We start from the raw sequence: 19043 nt of genomic DNA on the forward strand, positions 1-19043 counted from the left end.
CATGTGTTGTTTTATTTCTGATATTTAATACACTGCTAATATGTACAAGTAGATATATGAATTATTGTGCCGTATGTTTTCTAGAGAAATGAGAGTTTGTTTTGGACTGGAACCTTATTTACCATCTTTATGTTGATTCATATTTTCTTTTCTTCCATGGCATTTCAGCTTTCGACAAATGAGATTTTTTAAATAAACTAAATATAAGGGAAATTCAAAGAAATAGCTTATTGTGAAAACCTAATTTTATTAAATAACCTTTTTTCATTATTTTCTTCAGCAAATAACAAATTTGATCTATTTTGGACCTTGTTTTTTTTAATCACTAAACAGATGTTTTCTCTCTTTCATTCTCTGGTTTTTATGTCAAACAATATATGCATCATTGCATTTCATCGAACAACATTAACTTATTCTTTTGGCAGTATCATATTTAATATACCATTCACATTGATATTACTACTCAACATAGTGATAGTTTTATCTAAACATGCTAACTAAGTAATTGTCAATATTATTAACATGTCCTGTACCCTTTTAACTAAAATTTCTAATCTGTTTTATCTGTCATACTCGAGATTCAAATAATTGATAGTTCTTAAGAAAAGTTGATAAGTGGTTTCACAAATATTTTATATTAGCTTTCAAAAAACAAAAACAAAAACAAAAATAGCGTGAACAATGTGTCCTTTCTTCATATACATTCTGTTAACAGATGGAAGCACCTATACGAAGAGGGTAGCTCAATATTTAATTAATTCAGATATCCGTCAATGAAACTGTAACATTTTATAATAACTGAGTCAACAAAACATAAAGAAATTGAATCTTTATATCTTTGTACATCAGTACATGACATGTTCCCAGTGCACCTTAGTAGGTGCAATTTGTCCTTTCTTCTTTACCGTCTTTGTCTGGTTCAATCTTCACTTTCTAGATAGAAGGTGAAAGATGAAAGTACTCAATTGCTTTATCAAATTATATTTGCAATTTCAAGGTTATAGCAGATCTAGCAATGATTGCAGAGCTAGACATGTTATTTATGGTGGATTTCAAGTTTCAACTAATTTTCGAACAAGTATCATCTTTTCAACATTTGGAAGTTGCTAACTACTTTGTGTTGGCGTATCCATCGAACCAAAAACAAAATGAACAAGATGTGACATACAAGAGAGTCAAAACATTAACTAAGTAATCTTTAGTCTTTTGTTTTTTTTTAAAGTTATGGATTTTATGCTTTTAATTCGAATTAATAAAATCATCATCAATGGCTGAAACTCTTCACTAATTTCTCTTAATACTTTGGAAGAGACAAGCTAGTGATGGTTGATGGTTAATGGTTAACGATACAACTTCACTAATTAATTCACAATGCATCATGGTTGTACGTACCGTGCTAAACCATATTGGCATCAGACCGGTTTAGCTTTCATCGAGACAAATTCTTCACCAATTCACAATACATGATATCGATGGTTGTACCGTGCTAAACCAGCACGTTGTTTCGACTTCAAGAAGTTATACCTATAATGGCATGAGACCGGTTTAGCTTTCATCGATTTAGTCTTATATTTCCAAAACCATCGAATAAAAAAAGTCAATATTATTCAAGATCAATGTGTTTATTCCACAGGTTTAGTTCGTAGTAAACAATTTTTCAACTACACCAATTATTCAAGATCTCATAATCATATATTGGATATTGATTTTGATTATGGTTTAAACCCGGCTCAGTTATCCAGTCTTCAACCACTCAACTTATTATCACCGTTTGGCATCTGGCTCTCTACTTTTTTTTTTTTTTAAAGAGGTACCATTTATAATAAGAGTATCAGCAGGAGCAGTGTTTCTAACATGGTGGACAATGTATAGAATGTAAAGCTACAAGTGGAGATAAGAAGAGTGTATGATCAATAGTCGAATGAATTTAAACTGGTTGGAAGTTCGAAAACCAAATGTTGAGGTAGGTATCTTGTATTGAGTTTGGTGGAGTGCTCCTATCTTCCTTGTCGAGTCCCAGGAGACGTCTTCTCAGGATGAGTTGTATCTCCTTGCGCATCGTGACCTCTGTTTTGAACGAATTGGAGTGCAGCCTGGTGTTCCGCTCCACCCATAGACTGTAGATGATAGCCTGAAAAAGAATCTTGCAAATCATATTGAGCTTTCGGTTCCTGGTTGGAGATTTGATCCATGTGAGACAGCTCTGGAAATTTAAGGCTTGTGGAGGAGCCAAGTGCTCGAAGAACCCCCTCCATAGTTCTTTTGAGTAAGAGCAGCGAAAATAGAGATGGTCCCTTGATTCCTCTCCTACTTGACATAATAAACACGCTGCTGGAACTGGCAAATTCCAACTCCTCAACAGGTCCCTAGTTGTGAGCCTGTTCTGAACCGTGAGCCAGGACATGAAAGCCATTTTGGGAATGCTTTCCTTGAACCAAATCTGGTTGTGCCAAGGAACCATCGGACTAGAAGGATGAAGGTGACGCCAAGTTCGCATAGAAGAAAAGTTACCAATGGTATGATCTGGGTTGAGCTTCCACATGAAGATGTCGGTTCCCATCGTTGAAGTAGGAGGATCATGAGACTGAATACATGATCCGAGTAACTGGATTGCAGGATTCCTCCCCCTCGGTAAGAGCCATGCTCCATTGGAAACAACCTCCGCGACCTTAGAGAAGAGTCGAATGCCTGATAACCGAGGACCGTTTTCCCCAATCACCTCTAGTAGAGATCCTAGTCCTGTCCAATTATCATGCCAGAACAGGGCGTCGTTTCCAGAGACAACCTCACAGTGAATAAAAGGTCTTGCCAAGTCTCTCAACTTGACCAGCCTCCTCCAGATCCAGCTCCCTGTTGATCTAAAGTCTACTGTCCATAAACTCCTCGACCTTATCATATGCTTTTTCACCCACGAAACCCAGAGAGAACCCGCTTGTGCAAAGATCAACCAAATAAGCTTCAGACCAAAAATCTGATTCCAATCGACAAGTCTTTTAAGTCTTAAACCTCCAGCAGACTTAGGGGAACAAACCACATCCCACGAGACTTTGGCTCCACGTGCAGAATCGGCTACCCCTTTCCACAAGAAGGCGCTGCAGATTCTCTCCAACTCCTCTAGACACTTATTTGGGAGCATGAAGATTGAGGCCCAGAAAATAATAGTGCTATTGATGACTGACTTGAGCAATTGCAGTCTCCCTGCAAATGACAGATGCTTATGAGTCCAACCCGCTATTCGCGCTTTAACCTTGTCAATGAGGGGCTGATAGTCAGAAGGATTGAGTTTTTGAGTGATAAGAGGCACTCCAAGATAACGAGCAGGAAGAGATCCATGTGTTAAGTTCTGTCGTAAGGCCATCTCTCTTATAGTGTCTCTGCTATTCCCATCCAGGAAAAGACAGGACTTTGCAAGATTAACACCCAATCCAGAGTTCTCCTTGAATTGCTCTAGAACTTCGAGAATGGCAACGAGAGACTGTTCTGAACCATCAAAGAAAACAAGAAGATCATCTGCAAAGCTGAGATAGATTATTAAAGGATCCGCACACAGAGGGTGAGGTCGGATTCCTCCCTGATTTGCTGCCAAATCCAGCTTTTTGGAGAGAATGTCCATGACCAGAGTAAATAGAGGAGCAGAGATAGAATCTCCTTGTCGTAGTCCTTTTTTCCCGGAAAATAACCTTTGAGTTCTCCATTCAGTGCCACAGAGAAGGATGGAGTAGTGAAGCACGCCTTGATCCAGTTGATGAACATCATAGGGAGATCATAAGCCTTGAGGATGTTGATGAGGAAATCTTAGTCTACATTATCGAATGCCTTGGAGATGTCAATCTGAAGGCATCCTCGTGAGATAGGTCCATCCTTGTTAAAATCTGCTACAAGCTCTGCGGCAAGGAGCCTCCCCTTAATGAACGCTACTTGATTCCTTTGTACCGCCTTATCCGTAAATAGCTTAAGTCTCTTGGCTAAGATTCTTGAAATAACCTTGTAGATAGTGTTACAACAAGATACAGGTCTGAAATCACCTAGCTTCTCTGATGTCACCTTCTTGGGTATGAGGGCAAGAATTGTGGCATTGACCTGCTTCAATAGCCTTCCTGTTTTGAAGAATTCAGTCACTGCCTTAATAACACTTGGCCCCACTCTTGACCAGGAATGTATGAAGAAATCTGCTGTAAACCCATCAGGTCCAGGCGCTTTATTCCTTGGGAGAGAAAACATTGTTGAAGTTACCTCATCTAGCGTAGGGATAGCAACCAGCCTAGAGCAGATGTCATTTGGACACCTGAAGGGAGTTAGCTCTTTGATCTCCTCAATTGATAAGGACCTTACTGATTGATTCTTTGTGCCAAGGAGTTGCTGATAGTAGTCAAGGATCAAGTCTTTAAGCTGGCTCTTCTCAGTTATCCTCTCATTTTCCTCATTCAGAAGGGAACAGATGCGATTTCTTGCCTGATGAGCTTTGACAGATTTGTGGAAGAAACTTGTATTGGAATCTCCCTCAGCATACCATCTTATTCGCGATTTTTGCCTCATGAACGATTCCTCAGCAGAAGACAAGAATAGCCACTGCCTACGTAACTCCTTCTCTTCAAGAACTAGGGCCGGAGTAGGATGCGTAAGAAGCTCATTCTGAATTCGAGTTAGGGAGTCAAGCGCTTCAGCTGCTCTTTTCTGTATGTTGCTAAAACTTCTCTTGTTTAGAGCTTTACAAGCCTGTTTAACCGCCTTGAGTCGTTGACAAATAGCAAACATGTCTGTGCCCCTCATCACTGGTTGAGTCCATGCATCCTCAAGAATATAGTCATAATCCGGATGGGTGGTGTAGAAGGAGTAGAACTTGAAGGGGATTAACCTTCTTTCCAGATCATTGGAGATTGTGATGAGAATCGGGGAGTGATCAGATCCCCCTGAGGAATCAAAGAGAGCATTAGAATGAGGAAAACTAGACATCCAAGATTCATTTACCAGAGCTCTATCCAACTTCCTGGTGATGGGATTAGTAGGTTGGCCATTGTACCAAGTATGCTTGGCTCCTCTGCTTGTGAGATCATCCAAGTCACAGTTAGCAATGCAGGCCTGAAATTCTGCCATTCCTTGTAGTGGGTGAGGAAAGGGATGAAGGGAGTAGTGGTCTTGCGCATGCAAGATTTGATTAAAGTCCTCCAGTATGATCCAAGGGTGATTTTTCTTATCCTATAACAATGAATCTCCTCCAAGGATCTCCATAATTCCCTTCTTGCAATAACACAGTTCCGAGCATAAACGAATGTAACAGAGAAGGATTGATCTGATCAAGGATCAAAGACTCCACAAGATATTAGTTGGTCAGTTTTCTTGTAGATGAAGACTTGAATAGAAGGATCCCAAATTACCCAAACTCTACCGTTTCTCGCCTCCTCAGAGTAGTTAGCTTCGAACCTCCAACCAGGAAAATTACGTGCCAAAATAGATACCACATTCACTTCTTGTACATGAGTTTCCAAAATGCCTCCTAAAAGAGGTCTTTGAGACAGAGTCCAACTCTTGAGTTCTTGCTGCCTTTGAGTGGTGTTTAAACCCCGAATATTATAGCAAAAAATCTTCATCATCATTGGTGGGCAAAAGGTGTGAAAGCATAGCTTTCAAGAGTGATGATGGGCACGACCCTTCCCGCTTGGTCGCGCACTTGTGGAATTCTTCTGGTTTTTGAGCTGTCCCTTCTTAGTGTTATTTGCCTTCACTGGATCCGAGGTTCCAGCTGCAGCAGAGGCATGAGATGATTTGGACGAATCAATGGAGGCTTCATTTTTTGAGACAAGAGTCCCATGTGCAGGTTGTCTACTTCTCCTATCTTCCTTTGTCCTTATGGGAGGGGCCTCCTCACCCTCACTGCGAGGTTCCTTGACTGAAACAGTGTCACTCTTTATCTCTGTAACTTTGACCTGAATCCTTGGAGAGTTGGATCTTCTTTTGACAACTTGCCAATATGTGGGTGTATCACTTGGCGAATCAATATACACGTGAGAAACCATTGTTTTAGCTGTCGTTTGAGTCGTGGTCATTGGTTGCGATCGAGGGGTCTCATCCGTAGGTAGGCTGATTGACTTATGAGTAGCAGGTGGTACTGTGGCGACATTAGTTTTATCAGTGGAGGCTACTTGAATACTGGTAGTCGACTGGAGAGGAGGGTTAGAGCAAGCTGGAACGTTCGGGCATCGGTGTTATAAGTGGCCGAACTCACCACAGTAGTCGCATTTAGGGGGTAGTCGGGGGTATTCGACCCATATACGAACCTCATTCCCTGCATCATCTTCCACCAGTACTGAGTGAGGAAGAGACTTCTTAAGAAGAATTTCAACCTTGATTCTTGTATCAACCGATAGAGGATTCAATTGATGCTTCTCCGTGTGTAGAGGCTCTCCAATACCCGAAGCAATAGTGCTCAAGCCTGGTAGAGAATAGAGTTGTGGAGGCACATTCTTCAGAATAACCCAGATCGGTAGAGATATTAGTTTGACTGGAGTGAGAGATGCGGTGGGAGACCAGGGCATGACCGTGAAAAGGCAGTTGCCAGCTTGCCAACAGCCGACCTCAATAGCCCATTTACGAATTGCTGGAGAAGGGATGTAAATGAGGACTAAACCATTTGGGAGACACCTTATATTGATTCTACCTTCTTTCCCCCAAATGGGATTGAGGTCTACAAAGATTTTACCTGGAAGAGGAGGATTACCGTGGAAGTGTGCGACGATGTGATCCTTCCAAGTGTCTGATGCTTTCAGTATGACTGAGGCAGGAGCCCTAACTCTCGGAGTACCATTGTCAGAGAAGGATGGTTGAGCAGCCTTGCTTAAATTCCGGAGACTAGGGTCAAATCTAGCCGCCCATTGAAGTTGAGTGTCATCAATTACAGGCGGGGTCTCTTCCGAAACTTGAGAAGGTGGAGCAGAGTCGGGATTGCTGAGATCCTGTGGAGTTTGTGGAACTTCTGGTCCTAGGAAGACGGGATCTGATGGCAGTTCTACAGTCTCTGTTGCGACAGAAGAGGAGGAGGGATCTGGGGGTTTAGAATTCGTCATTGAATCTGAAGAAGGTAGAAAGGGGCAGGGGGGAGAGAAATTCTTGTCGGCGGCGTGAGGCCACACTGACGGCGGCGAGTGAAAAAGAACTAGATTAAAATCGCCTTTTTAGTCGCCTTCCCGAGGAGAGAGGTCACACAACATTTTCCTTTTTTTGTTTTCAAATCAAATTTTAATTTTTCCTCTTGCATAACTCCTTTAAGAACAAATCTAAATTCTTCCAAGACCAACCAGTTCCTTGAACCAAAGCTTCTTTTGCCATTTTTGAGTATTCTTTCACACTCTCTCTTGCAATTTTTCCCGTGTCTCCTTCTATTAGTTCTTTAACCTGTACATTAGTAAAAATTAAAACTAAAATCAAACATATAAAATGTTTAAAATTAAAATGAAAACGTGAGTTAGTTATCATTAATTTAGTCTAACAATATTTTTGATTGAATAATGAAAATAAATATAAAAATAGAACATCTTTGTTTGTATCTCAATACCTTTCGACTTAGTTCCTCTCTTGTCACAAATCCTTTCACACTACCGTCTTGCGTTTCAACTCTTACTCCAACTTTTATCTCCTCCACAACCAACTTCGTATTGAGTGGTTGCTTTGCCATCATCGGCCAAGCCAGCAAAGGGACACCAACGCATATGCTCTCTTGCGCTGAGTTCCAACCACAGTGGCTCAAGAATCCTATGACACTTTCATGTGATAATATCTCCCATTGGTCCATCCAATCTCTCACTATCATCCCACTCTCTCTTAAATTATCGTTAAATCCTTCTCCAATAATCTCTGCCACGTCTTGTCTTATGACCCACAGAAAGTTGACCTGAAATGAATCAAAATACGACATGCATGAAAGTGAAACATTTATTATTGACACGACATGTGGATTGATAAAAGCCATACCATGCAAATAGTGCCAAACTTGTATAGTTTCGCATTCAAGACCATGGATTTAGGTCGAGCAAAAACGTAACGGTAGAATCTAAACACCTCATCAGATAAAACACTTTTTAATTCGCAATATGCATTTGTTAACTTAAACTTAATAATACCGTTTTTTGTAGTCACACTATAAATTAAAGTCATGAAACTAGGCTGACAAACCAAAAAAAGCCTATATTACTCAGAGTCGGTCACGATGACAGTGGACACTGTAGTGTAGGGTTAAGTAATGGAAATGGCTCCCCAATTTCATAAAGATATAATCACGAGGATTGTCAAATAGGATTGTCTTTTTCTTTTTTAAATGACAGAGAAAACTATATTTTCAACTATAAACAAAGTTTTTAAAAGCATTTAAAATGTTAAGTTTTGGACGTTTGTTTGCAACGTTTTGATATTGCTCTTCTATTCTCGGTTACTACTATTGAACCCTAAAATCAAAAAAAGAAAAAAAAAAAAAAAAGCATTGACTTAACATAGAGAACACTTTTTTAGAGTTTGGAACCCTTAATTATCGTGGCGGCCTTAATTTAATCATGTCTAACTTAAGTATATAACACCTTAATTAATGTGTGAAAACCTACCTTGAAGGGTTAAATCAAAAGCCTCTATAAAGAAGAACGGTTCAAGGCAATATTAATGTACCTTGGAATCTTCCAAGCCTAAAGCAAGTTCCTTGAGATGCTCGTTTGATATCTCTGCCTGTGTTCCAAACGCCACGTACAAAACCGGACGTCCTTCCTCTCGCTTCCGATCCAACCATTGGATCCAAGCCGGTTTAGCACTCCCCGATTTAGGAGGATCTGTTAAACACAGTGGTCCAATACACCACGACTTTGGTCTATTAGAGTTGTTCTTCTCGTAATCAACAAATGCTGACTCGAGCTCGTAGAAGCTATTGACTAAAGCCCCATGGCTTTTGCTGTTCGCCATCACTTGGTCCATAAAGAGTTCGTGAGCTGGACCTGATTGTTTCGGATCGCTAGGTATATCGTGGAAATCACACTTTTTAACCTGGATCCATGGAAAGTCCGGTACAGTGACTGGTTCTGTATCAGATTTAATTTCCGGCTCGGTAAAGATTTTGTGATGAAAAGTAGAGTTGAGGACGGCAGAGGCGTAAGAGTTAATGCCGAAAAAAAACAATCTAGGAATGTTGAACTTAGTCGCAGATTCGGATGTCCACCAGAGGAATCCATCGGAGACTATGAGCGAAACTTTTTTTTTTTTTTGAAAATGACTATGAGCGAAACTTGTGGAAGACTCTTGAGTGTTTCTTCGAAGAATGGTTGGAGAAGTTTCGTGGCGCGCGTGAAGGGCACGAAGAGTGACATGGAAGGGAGCTTGTCGGTGCTCTCGACTCCGGGAGGGATCCCTGAGATGTATTCCGGGAAAGGGAGAGAGCTGACATTGATCTCCGGTGTGTCGGAGAGGAACTCTGAGACGAATGGTTGATTCTTGGGAGTAGTGAAGACGGTGACGGTGACGGAGATGGTTGGTTCTTTGCCGCAGTGACTGAGGAGGAGACGACCGAATTGAAGGAGAGGGATGGTGTGGCCTTTTGCCATGTAAGGGAAGAGAACCACCTGATGATGTGTTGAAACTGCCATGTTTTGTTTGTTTGTGTCGTAGTACTATATATGTGTGTTCGGTTTGCAAGCCTCTATAATATATATCCTTACAGGAAGTAATAACTGATTACATACAGTATTAAATATCACTAGATTCACAATGTCAATGTCATTTGCTCACCTTTTTTATAACTATTTTGTCAATGTCACAAGTCTCATTTGTTCACCTTTTTTGCATTCAGGAATCCGAGCTCGCCATTATTACTTTCGAAACCAATTATGAATGTTTATGCAAACACTTTTAAAAAGTTTCTAAAAGTGATAATCTGTGCAATAAAACTCAAAATAAAAGTCACTTTTACCAAGTAGTAAACTACTACTGGTGAAAAAAATCCGTAATTCTGTAATGGAAGTTGAACTTTATCCTTTTAGTTCAAGATTCTAAGGGGAGTTGATTCTTTAAACACATTATCAAAGAAGTGCTAAGATTATTGCTTGATTAGAACATGCATGCATACACTATTTAATACGAAAAATACTTGGACTCACCCTTAGGGTCCCAAAATTGTTTATACGCCGCCGGTTTCACATACATGTTGCTTTACAAATCTTCCAGAATCAGTTAAAGCTCCAACCCTATTTTCTCAGTTTGAAGTTATACCCATAATGGCATGAGATTGGTTTAGCTTAATTGCTTAATTTAATCATCGTCAAAATCATCAATTGAAATGTTAATTATTGCCATCAGGATCATCTTTTCAACCAAGACTTACACAAAATATACATCATGGTATATACTGGTTTCTGTATATGAACCAGTCTAAAGTCGGTTTAGTTATCCAGTCTTCAAAACACTTCTCTAGTCATTAGCACCGTTTGACTCTCGACTCTTACATAACTCTTTAAGGATCAAATCTAAGTTCTTCCAAGACGAACCAGTCCCTTCGACCAAAGCTGCTTTTGCCATTTTTGAGTATTCTTTCACATTCTTTCTTGCAATTTTTCCCGTTTCTCCTTCCATTAGTTCTTTAATCTGTGAAATAAAAAATAAAAACACTTACTAACTCTACTTAAAAAAACAAAAGAGAGAGCATAACCATGAACATAACTATAAACTCAATATAATTTTTGTTTGTATGTCAATACCTTTCGACTAAGTTCCCCTCTTGTCACAAATCCTTGCACGCTACCGTCTTGTGTTTCAACTCTTACTCCAACCTTTATCTCCTCCACAACCAACTTTGCGTTGAGTGGTTGCTCTGCCATCATCGGCCAAGCCATCAAGGGGACCCCAACGTATATGCTCTCTTGCGCTGAATTCCAACCACAATGGCTCAAGAATCCTTTAACACTTTCATGTGATAATATCTCCCATTGGTCCACCCAATCTCTCACTATTATCCCACTCTCCCTTATTCTATCTTTGAATCCTTGTCCAAGAATCTCTTCCACGTCTTTTCTTGTGACCCACAGAAAGTTGACCTGAAACGAATCAAAATATGACATGAAATGAAACATTGATTATTATTGACTCAACATGTGTGCATTTACAACCATACCTTACAATAATGCCAAACTTGTAACAGTTTCGCATTCAAGACCATGGATTTAGGTCGACGAAAAACGTAACGGTAGAATGAATCAAAACATCTCATCAGATTTTATTTTATTTTCGTCAATAGAACACCTCACCAGATAAAACACCTTTTATCCGAAAATATGTATTTATTAACTTAATAGTAATACCAATGTTGTAGTCACACTATAAATTAAAGTCATAAACAAGCTAGACTGACAACAACAACACTCCCCAAAATATATAAAAGCCTGGATTACTCAGGGTCGGTCATGATGACAGTGGACACTGTCGTGTAGGGTGAAGTAATTGACATGGCTTGTATATCAAAGAAAAATCACTATTAGTTTTTATATATACTAAAATATGGAAATCTTATAATCCCCTATGTATTAATATTAATAGAGAATCATTCTATTGAAAAAACTGATGTGTAGCCGCTAGAAAGCTCAAAACACATTTAGTTATTTAGCTTCATTTTGATTTATTATTTACATCTATATGTCATTGTGTTTTTAAAAAAAAAAAAAGTGTTATTCTTACAAACTTTATCACATAATTTTATTTATGTAAATTAAGTTTAAGCTTTAAATATATTTTATATATTAGAAAAAATGATTTATTGAAATGCATGTGGATTACCCGCGGATCTCACAAATTCAAGCGGAAATGATGCAAAGACATTTTGTGGCTCAAAATATTTAAACCCGTTGCGGGATGGCTTAGCAGATGGGTTTGACCGGGTTAAAAATTTGATTTAAATCATCCAGTTCATGAAATTTTAGTTTTTTGCGGTTCTTATCTGATTTGATAGTTCAAGATTTTGATAAAAATCTAACCGATCACCAATTCGGTTTACATTCAATTCAGATCCGCCATCATGTCATTCTAAAATTTATAATGAAATGATTACTATTTTAAACTTTCATAAACTTGATGAATTCAAACCAATATAAGTTTGTATTATAAATGTTATACTAAATAAATATATTTATAAATGTAATATCTCAAACAAAAATTTCATCCCGTGCAACAACATGGATTATTACCTAATTATAATATAATAGATAATTACAAAATGGCAGAGATACTAAAATATTTCGACTGAAAAAAAATAGGAAAAATCAATTTTTGAAAATGATATTGAAAATGTTAAGTTCTGGTTGAAAAAAAAATGATAAATAAATAAAGGCTTAATAAAACTGCAGTTCTTATTTTTATCCGCTATTACTTTTAACTTTAAACCACCTTTTTCGAATTTCGACCCTATTAACCGTGGCTGACCTTAATTGTGTCTATTTAAACTAAAGAATAACAGCTAGTTAATGTGTGAAAACCTCCTTTGGAAGGGTTAAATCAAAAGCTTGTATATAGATGTAACGGTTCAAGACAACATTATTGTACCTTGGAATCTTCCAAGCCTAAAGCAAGTTCCTTGAGCTGCTTGTTCGATATCTCTGTCTGCGTTCCAAACGCCACGTACAACACCGGACGTACTTCTTCTTGTTTCCGATCCAACCAACGAATCCAAGCCGGTTTAGTACTTCCCGATTTAGGAGGATCTGTCAAACACAGTGGCCCAACACACCACGACTTTGGTCTATCAGAGTTGTTGTTGTTCTCGTGATCAACAAATGCTGACTCGAGCTCGTAGAAGCTATTGACTAAATACCCATGGCTTGTAGTTGTGGTAGACGAACTCACATGGTCCATTAATAGTTCGTGAGCTGGACCTGATTGTTTCGGATCAGTAAGGACATGTTCGAAATCACACTTCTTAACCTGGATCCATGGAAAGTCCGGTACAGTGACTGGTTCGGAATCAGATTTGATTTCCGGTACGGTAAAGAGTTTGTAATGTAAAGTAGAGTTGAGGACGGCAAAGGCGTAAGAGTTAGTGCCGTAAAAGACCAATCTAGGAATCTTGAACTTAGCCGCAGATTCTGATGTCCACCAGAGGAATCCATCGGTGACCATGAACGAAACTTGTGGAAGACTCTTGAGTGTTTCTTCGAAGAATGGTTGGAGAAGCTTCGTGGCTCGCGTGAACGGCACGAAGAGTGACATGGAAGGGAGCTTCTCCGTGCTCTCGACGCCGGGAGGGATCCCTGAGATGTTTTCCGGGAAAGGGAGAGAGATGACACTGATCTCCGGTGTGTCGGAGAGGAACTCTGAGATGAATGGTTGGTTCTTGGGAGTGGTGAAGACGGTGACGGAGATGATTTGTTCGTTGCGGTGGTGACGGAGGAGGAGACGACCGAACTGGAGGAGAGGGATGGTGTGGCCTTTTGACATGTAAGGGAACAGAATCACGTGATGATTTGTTGATCCTGCCATGTTATTTTTGGAAAACTATATCTTGTTTTTTTTTTTTTTTTTTTTTGTGTCGTACTACTATATATGTGTTTGGATCGCAAGCGTCTAGATTTAGTGCATTATATAACTAGTTGTCTATGTCACAAGTCTTATTTGCGCACCTGTTTTGCATGCAAGAATCAGAGCTCGCCGTAATTAGTTTGGCAACCAAACATGACTAATTCTGCAAACGCTTCTTAAAAGCTTCTAAAACTGATAATCTGCGCAATATAACTCAAAATTAAAAATGATAATTACCAAGTGTGTAGTCAGTGTAGTAACTATTAGTGGTGAAACAAAATCGATAATTCTGTAATGGAAGTTGAATTTAATGGCTAGAAGAGTTGTAATCTCAGTGGGACGTATACGAAATTATCTCACATCTAAATTTGGACAAGAATTTTGACATTTTATAAGTGAGATGGACGATCTACTAATTACCAATTGGTTTTGAATTGGAAACCCATAATCTAATATGAAATAAAAGTCCGATCTACATATTGTTCAAACCTATCCATGATCCGTTTGACCCAGATAAATTCACTGGCCGAAAATAAGAGATCTATGATTAGAAGAGTACGTCATCATCTCAATAAGGCGTATTAGAGATAACAATATCATACATGGAAAGTTGGACAAGTATTCTAACTAGTATATAAGAAATCTGGGTTCATACACCAATTGGTTTTGAACGTGAATCTCATAATTTAATACGTTATAGAGAAAGTGGTCCACCAATTGAGCACCCTAAAAAATGATTGAAAGGGTCCAAACAAATTATTTTGAAATTTTGTTTTTATCTTTGACATAATTATATCATTTTTTAATATATACCTTTCTATTATCATTTTTGTGAAATAACTAATATTGAAAAAATCAAAACAAATTGTTTGAAAAAAAATTGAAAACCAAAAACTATTATAATCTTTTCACAATCTTTTACTGTTAGGGCCGTCCAAAAATTGTTTCTGCCCGGTACCACATGCACGTTGGTTACAATCGATATTCATTTTGAAGTTATGCCCATAATGGCATGAGACTAGTTTAGCACTTAAGCTTAATCGGTTAAGTTAATCATCATCAAAATCATCAAATGAAAGTCAATATATTATAGCCATCACCGATAATCTTTTCAACCAAAGCAAGACTTACACATAATATATATTTGGTTTTACAGTATATTAGTATACGAACAAGTCTAAAGCCGGCTTAGATATCCAGTCTTCAAATCATTAATCATTAATCATTAATCTATTCATTATTCATTAGTACCGTTCGACTCTCTACTCTTACATAACTCTTGAAGGATCAAATCTAAGTTCTTCCAAGACGAACCAGTCCCTTCGACCAATGCTGCTTGTGCCATTTTTGAATATTCTTTTACATTCTTTCTTGCGATTTTTCCCGTTTCTCCTTCCATTAGTTCTTTAATCTGTGAAATAAAAAGAGACATTTAAAAAAAAAAAAGTCTATATAACCGTGAACATATCTATATATAAACTCAATAATTTTATTTATTTATTTGTAATACCTTTTGAGTTATTTCCTCTCTTGTCACGAATCCTTCTAGACTTCCATCTTCGGTTTCAACTCTTACCCCGACCTTTATCTCCTCCACAACCATCTTCGCGTTGAGTGGTTGCTCGGCCATCATCGGCCAAGCCAGCAACGGGACCCCAACGCATATGCTCTCTTGCGCTGAGTTCCATCCACAATGGCTCAAAAATCCATTGACACTTTCATGTGACAATATCTCCCACTGGTCTACCCAATCTCTCACTATCATCCCACTCTCTCTTATCCTATTTTTGAATCCTTCTCCAAGAATCTCTTCCACGTCTTTTCTCGTGACCCACAGAAAGTTCACCTAAAGAATCAAACACGTCAATGATACAAAATACTTTTATTTTACTCGACATGCATTAATAACCATACATTACAATTAATGCGTAACTCGTTAAGTGTCGCATCCTAGACTAAAGTCATGGAATTTAGGTCGACGAAAGCTGGGTATGTCTATTTTAATAGTATATAAGATGAATATACAAATTTCTGTTGTAACTATTACACATGGTTCATGGCATAGATTATTCATTGTTTATTTAATTTTTAGCTATGATTTGACGCCCTCTTTTTTGGTTATTTACAAGAATTTTCCATTATAATTCAAACACATCATAAAATAATTTTTTTTGATTCGACATCTGCATTTATAAACTACTCTGTCTATTTTTTATTAGTTGTCGTTTAACGTTGTTTCACACAGATTAAGAAAATCATTAATTTTATTGTTTTAATTCTTTTAAATATATTTTATAATTTTTTGTTTGGTTAAAACATTAAAACAGTTGGATAAAATTAGAGTATTTATAAAACATTTGCATTGGAAATCTAAAACGACAAGTATTATGACACAAAATTTTAACTCTAGAACGACAATTAATAAAAAACGGAGGGAGTATACTTTAAGCCAACTTGTTGATTTACACCCTAAGTTTATTTAAGGTCACGAACTTAGGTTTATTAAAACTCTTTGAACCGTTCAATCAGAAACTTGTAAATATATCGATAAACAGACATCTAACTTTTATAACCATTTCATTGGGTTGGACGGTTGGTTAGAGACTTAGAGTACGTACCTTTGAATCTTCCAAGCCTAAAGCTAGTTCCATAAGCTGCTTGTTCGATAACTCTGCCTGCGTTCCAAACGCCACGTACAAAACCGGACGCCCTTCCTCTAGCTTCCGATCCAACCAACGGATCCAAACCGGTTTAGTACTCACTCGTTTATTAGGAGGATCTGTCAAACACAGTGGACCAACACACCACGACTTTTTTCCATTAGAGTTGGTGTAGTCAACGAATTTTGACTCAAGCTCGTAGAAGCTATTTACTAAAAACCCATGGCTTGTACTGGTCGACATGATTTGGTCCGTAAATAGTTCGAGCGCTGGACCCGGAACGGTGGTAGTACCAATGTTCAAATCACACTTTTTGACCTGGATCCATGGAAAGTCCGGTACAGCCACCGGTTCGATATCAGATTTAGTATCCGGTTCGGTAAAGAGTTTGTGTTTGAAAACAGACATGCAGACAGCGGAGGCGTAAGAGTTAATGCCGTAGAAGAGCAACCTAGGAATCTTGAACTTAGCTGCAGATTCTGATGTCCACCAGAGGAATCCATCTGAGACCATAAATGAAACTTGGGGAAGATTCTTGAGTGTTTCTTCAACGAATGGTTGGAGAAGCTTCGTGGCGCGTGTGAAGGGCACGTAGAGTGACATGGAAGGGAGCTTGTCCGTGCTCTCGACGCCGGGAGGGATTCCGGTGATGTTTCCCGGGAAAGGGAGAGAGATGACTTTGATCTCCGGTGTTTTGGAGAGGAACTCTGAGACGAATGGTTGGTTCTTGGGAGTGGTGAAGACGGTGACGGTGACGGAGATGGTTGGTTCTTTGCCGCAGTGACTGAGGAGGAGACGACCGAACTGGAGGAGGGGGATGGTGTGGCCTTTTGACATGTAAGGGAAGAGAACCACGTGATGATGTGTTGAAACTGCCATTATGTGTTGTTTTCTTTGATGCTCACGATCTGTTTGGTCCGGAAACATACTAGATATATATATATGGATGTGATATTTGATTAATTATTTGGTTATTATCAAAATAGCATGACAATAGAGTTGGTGCATTAAATAACATTTTTTTATTTATAAAAAGATTTTTTTATTTCTTTTTTTTTGGACAAATTTAATCAAAAGATTGTTTTTTGTTTTTTCAACGACACGCGTTAAAGTGAGGAAACCATAATTATAAACAAAAGAACAATATTTATAATTTACCACAAAAGTATGTGTCAAACAATCAGCTAACGGATTTAAATTAGTGAGATAGAAGAAAGTTAAAAAAAAAAAAAAAAACAATCATTCGGCAAAGAACAGTGTCATCTTTGATGTTTAAGAAACACATTACTTAGTTTATTGTTTTCATATCAAGTTACAAGTGAGTTTGCTCAAAAAAAAAAAAAAAAAAAGAAACAATTTACAAGTTATTTCTTTTGGCCTAAACAATTGTATTCTAATTACAAGTCACACGTAAGAAAATTTAATATACGATAACACATTTTTGATATCACACCTATGATACTTTGCAACTCGTTAATTTTAGTTTACAAAATTAGTTATCGATTATCAATAACTTGCACATTGTATTAAGTTGGAGACACATTGATGGATGATGAGAATAGCAAAAACCATTATACATCGGTGTAGTCCAACATTTACTTACACCATATATCAACATTATGTATATACAAATGAATATTTTGTAATTTTACATTCATTTTTAATATAAATACATTTATTTCAAATCAGTGAAATCTAATTAAATGGCATATCCAACACTAGAAAGCAACTATGACAATTTGTGCAACGCTAGAAAAAGTGATAATCCATGCATTATTAAAACTCAAAACTGACAGATTGTGTAATTTCTCCTATATTAATAATGCTTGTAGCTAGCCTTATATAAAAATATCATCAGTAATTTTGTCAAATTGTTTAATTTCCCCCATATTAATGGCCATCTTAAACGTCAAAATTATACGAAGAAAGGAAAAGAATCACGCAAGATTTGGGCAAGACAGGTGTTAGGAATCACTTTCTCACGGAAGCAAAGACCATAGGTTCTCTAAATTTCTTCTAGAAACAAATACTCTAGAAATATAATAATATATACAAAATGGAAGAAGATAAAAGATAGGGGATTCAATATCCTCTTCGGAATCCTTTCGTATTATATCACCACTAGAAAATAATATGTTAAGGTATAAAAAATATATAAAATCAAATATGCATCACCACTAATATAATAAATATATTTAATCATAAAAAAAAATATATGTTTATATATATATAGGGAATTATGAGATTTGATTATGGCCTTTAAAGTAGTAAAAATAATTCTTCCCATTGTGTGTTTGAAATTTTATCTGACTTTTATACAAAAAGGAACACTATATATGTATAGTGCGATTGAGATGGAACATAAACCATACGAAAGTATATCGTTTCGCCCCCACGAAACGCATGAAAGCCAACCTCATGTTGTGACAATGTCGCTCTAGGCAATGTCTCGCCGTTCGTCTTTCTTTTTCTCATTTGTTTCTATACATATGTCCTTTTCCCTTCTACTTTTTTTTTTGCACTACATCTATTATCTATACCTATAACTTTATGATATTTTGTAGATACGTATATACAATTACTTCTTCTTCTAGAAGTTCACTTTATAAAACATTATATAGCTTCATGTCATGTTGGCTCGTTTCTTCTTCTAGAAATTCACTTTATAAACATTATATTATATAGCTTCATGTCATGTTGGCTCGTTTCGTCGACATACATAGAATATATAATGCTTCTTCAATAGTTAAATTAGATGTTCTGAATTTTAAAATCAAATGCTTATATTTATGTTAATATATATATATATATATATGTAGTTATTAATTTATAACTGATAAAACATTGTATTTATAA

The 19043-nt window shown here is 37.5% G+C and overlaps 3 protein-coding genes across 4 annotated transcripts; all 3 read right to left on the bottom strand.

Moving 5' to 3' along the window:
• Positions 1-7210: 7210 nt before the first annotated feature.
• On the bottom strand, positions 7211-9704 carry LOC104791730 (UDP-glycosyltransferase 90A1-like). The gene is made up of 4 exons (XM_019228300.2): positions 9262-9704; positions 8650-9226; positions 7550-7885; positions 7211-7389 (listed from the first exon to the last, which is right to left on the bottom strand). Exons 1-4 carry the CDS (start codon positions 9612-9614, stop codon positions 7234-7236), a joined length of 1422 nt encoding a protein of 473 aa, XP_019083845.1. The 5' UTR covers positions 9615-9704; the 3' UTR covers positions 7211-7233.
• A 585-nt stretch (positions 9705-10289) lies between these two features.
• LOC104791739 (UDP-glycosyltransferase 90A1-like) lies at positions 10290-13675 on the bottom strand. The gene is made up of 3 exons (XM_010517706.3): positions 12556-13675; positions 10722-11057; positions 10290-10608 (listed from the first exon to the last, which is right to left on the bottom strand). Exons 1-3 carry the CDS (start codon positions 13486-13488, stop codon positions 10435-10437), a joined length of 1443 nt encoding a protein of 480 aa, XP_010516008.1. The 5' UTR covers positions 13489-13675; the 3' UTR covers positions 10290-10434.
• Positions 13676-14592: 917 nt separating this feature from the next.
• On the bottom strand, positions 14593-17215 carry LOC104791749 (UDP-glycosyltransferase 90A1). Of its 2 annotated transcripts, none has more exons than XR_015562053.1 (3): positions 15971-17164; positions 15038-15728; positions 14593-14938 (listed from the first exon to the last, which is right to left on the bottom strand). XR_015562053.1 is itself a non-coding variant. In XM_010517718.3 (3 exons), exons 1-3 carry the CDS (start codon positions 17112-17114, stop codon positions 14765-14767), a joined length of 1479 nt encoding a protein of 492 aa, XP_010516020.3. In that variant the 5' UTR covers positions 17115-17215; the 3' UTR covers positions 14593-14764. The 2 variants fall into 2 exon arrangements, 1 of the variants encoding a protein (XP_010516020.3); XM_010517718.3 differs by having other exon boundaries at positions 15038-15373; positions 16146-17215.
• Between the last annotated feature and the right edge of the window lie 1828 nt (positions 17216-19043).

This window comes from Camelina sativa, chromosome 1 (assembly GCF_030686135.1).
Source record: "Camelina sativa cultivar CO46 ecotype springtype chromosome 1, ASM3068613v1".
In the NCBI taxonomy this organism is placed as follows: domain Eukaryota; kingdom Viridiplantae; phylum Streptophyta; class Magnoliopsida; order Brassicales; family Brassicaceae; genus Camelina; species Camelina sativa.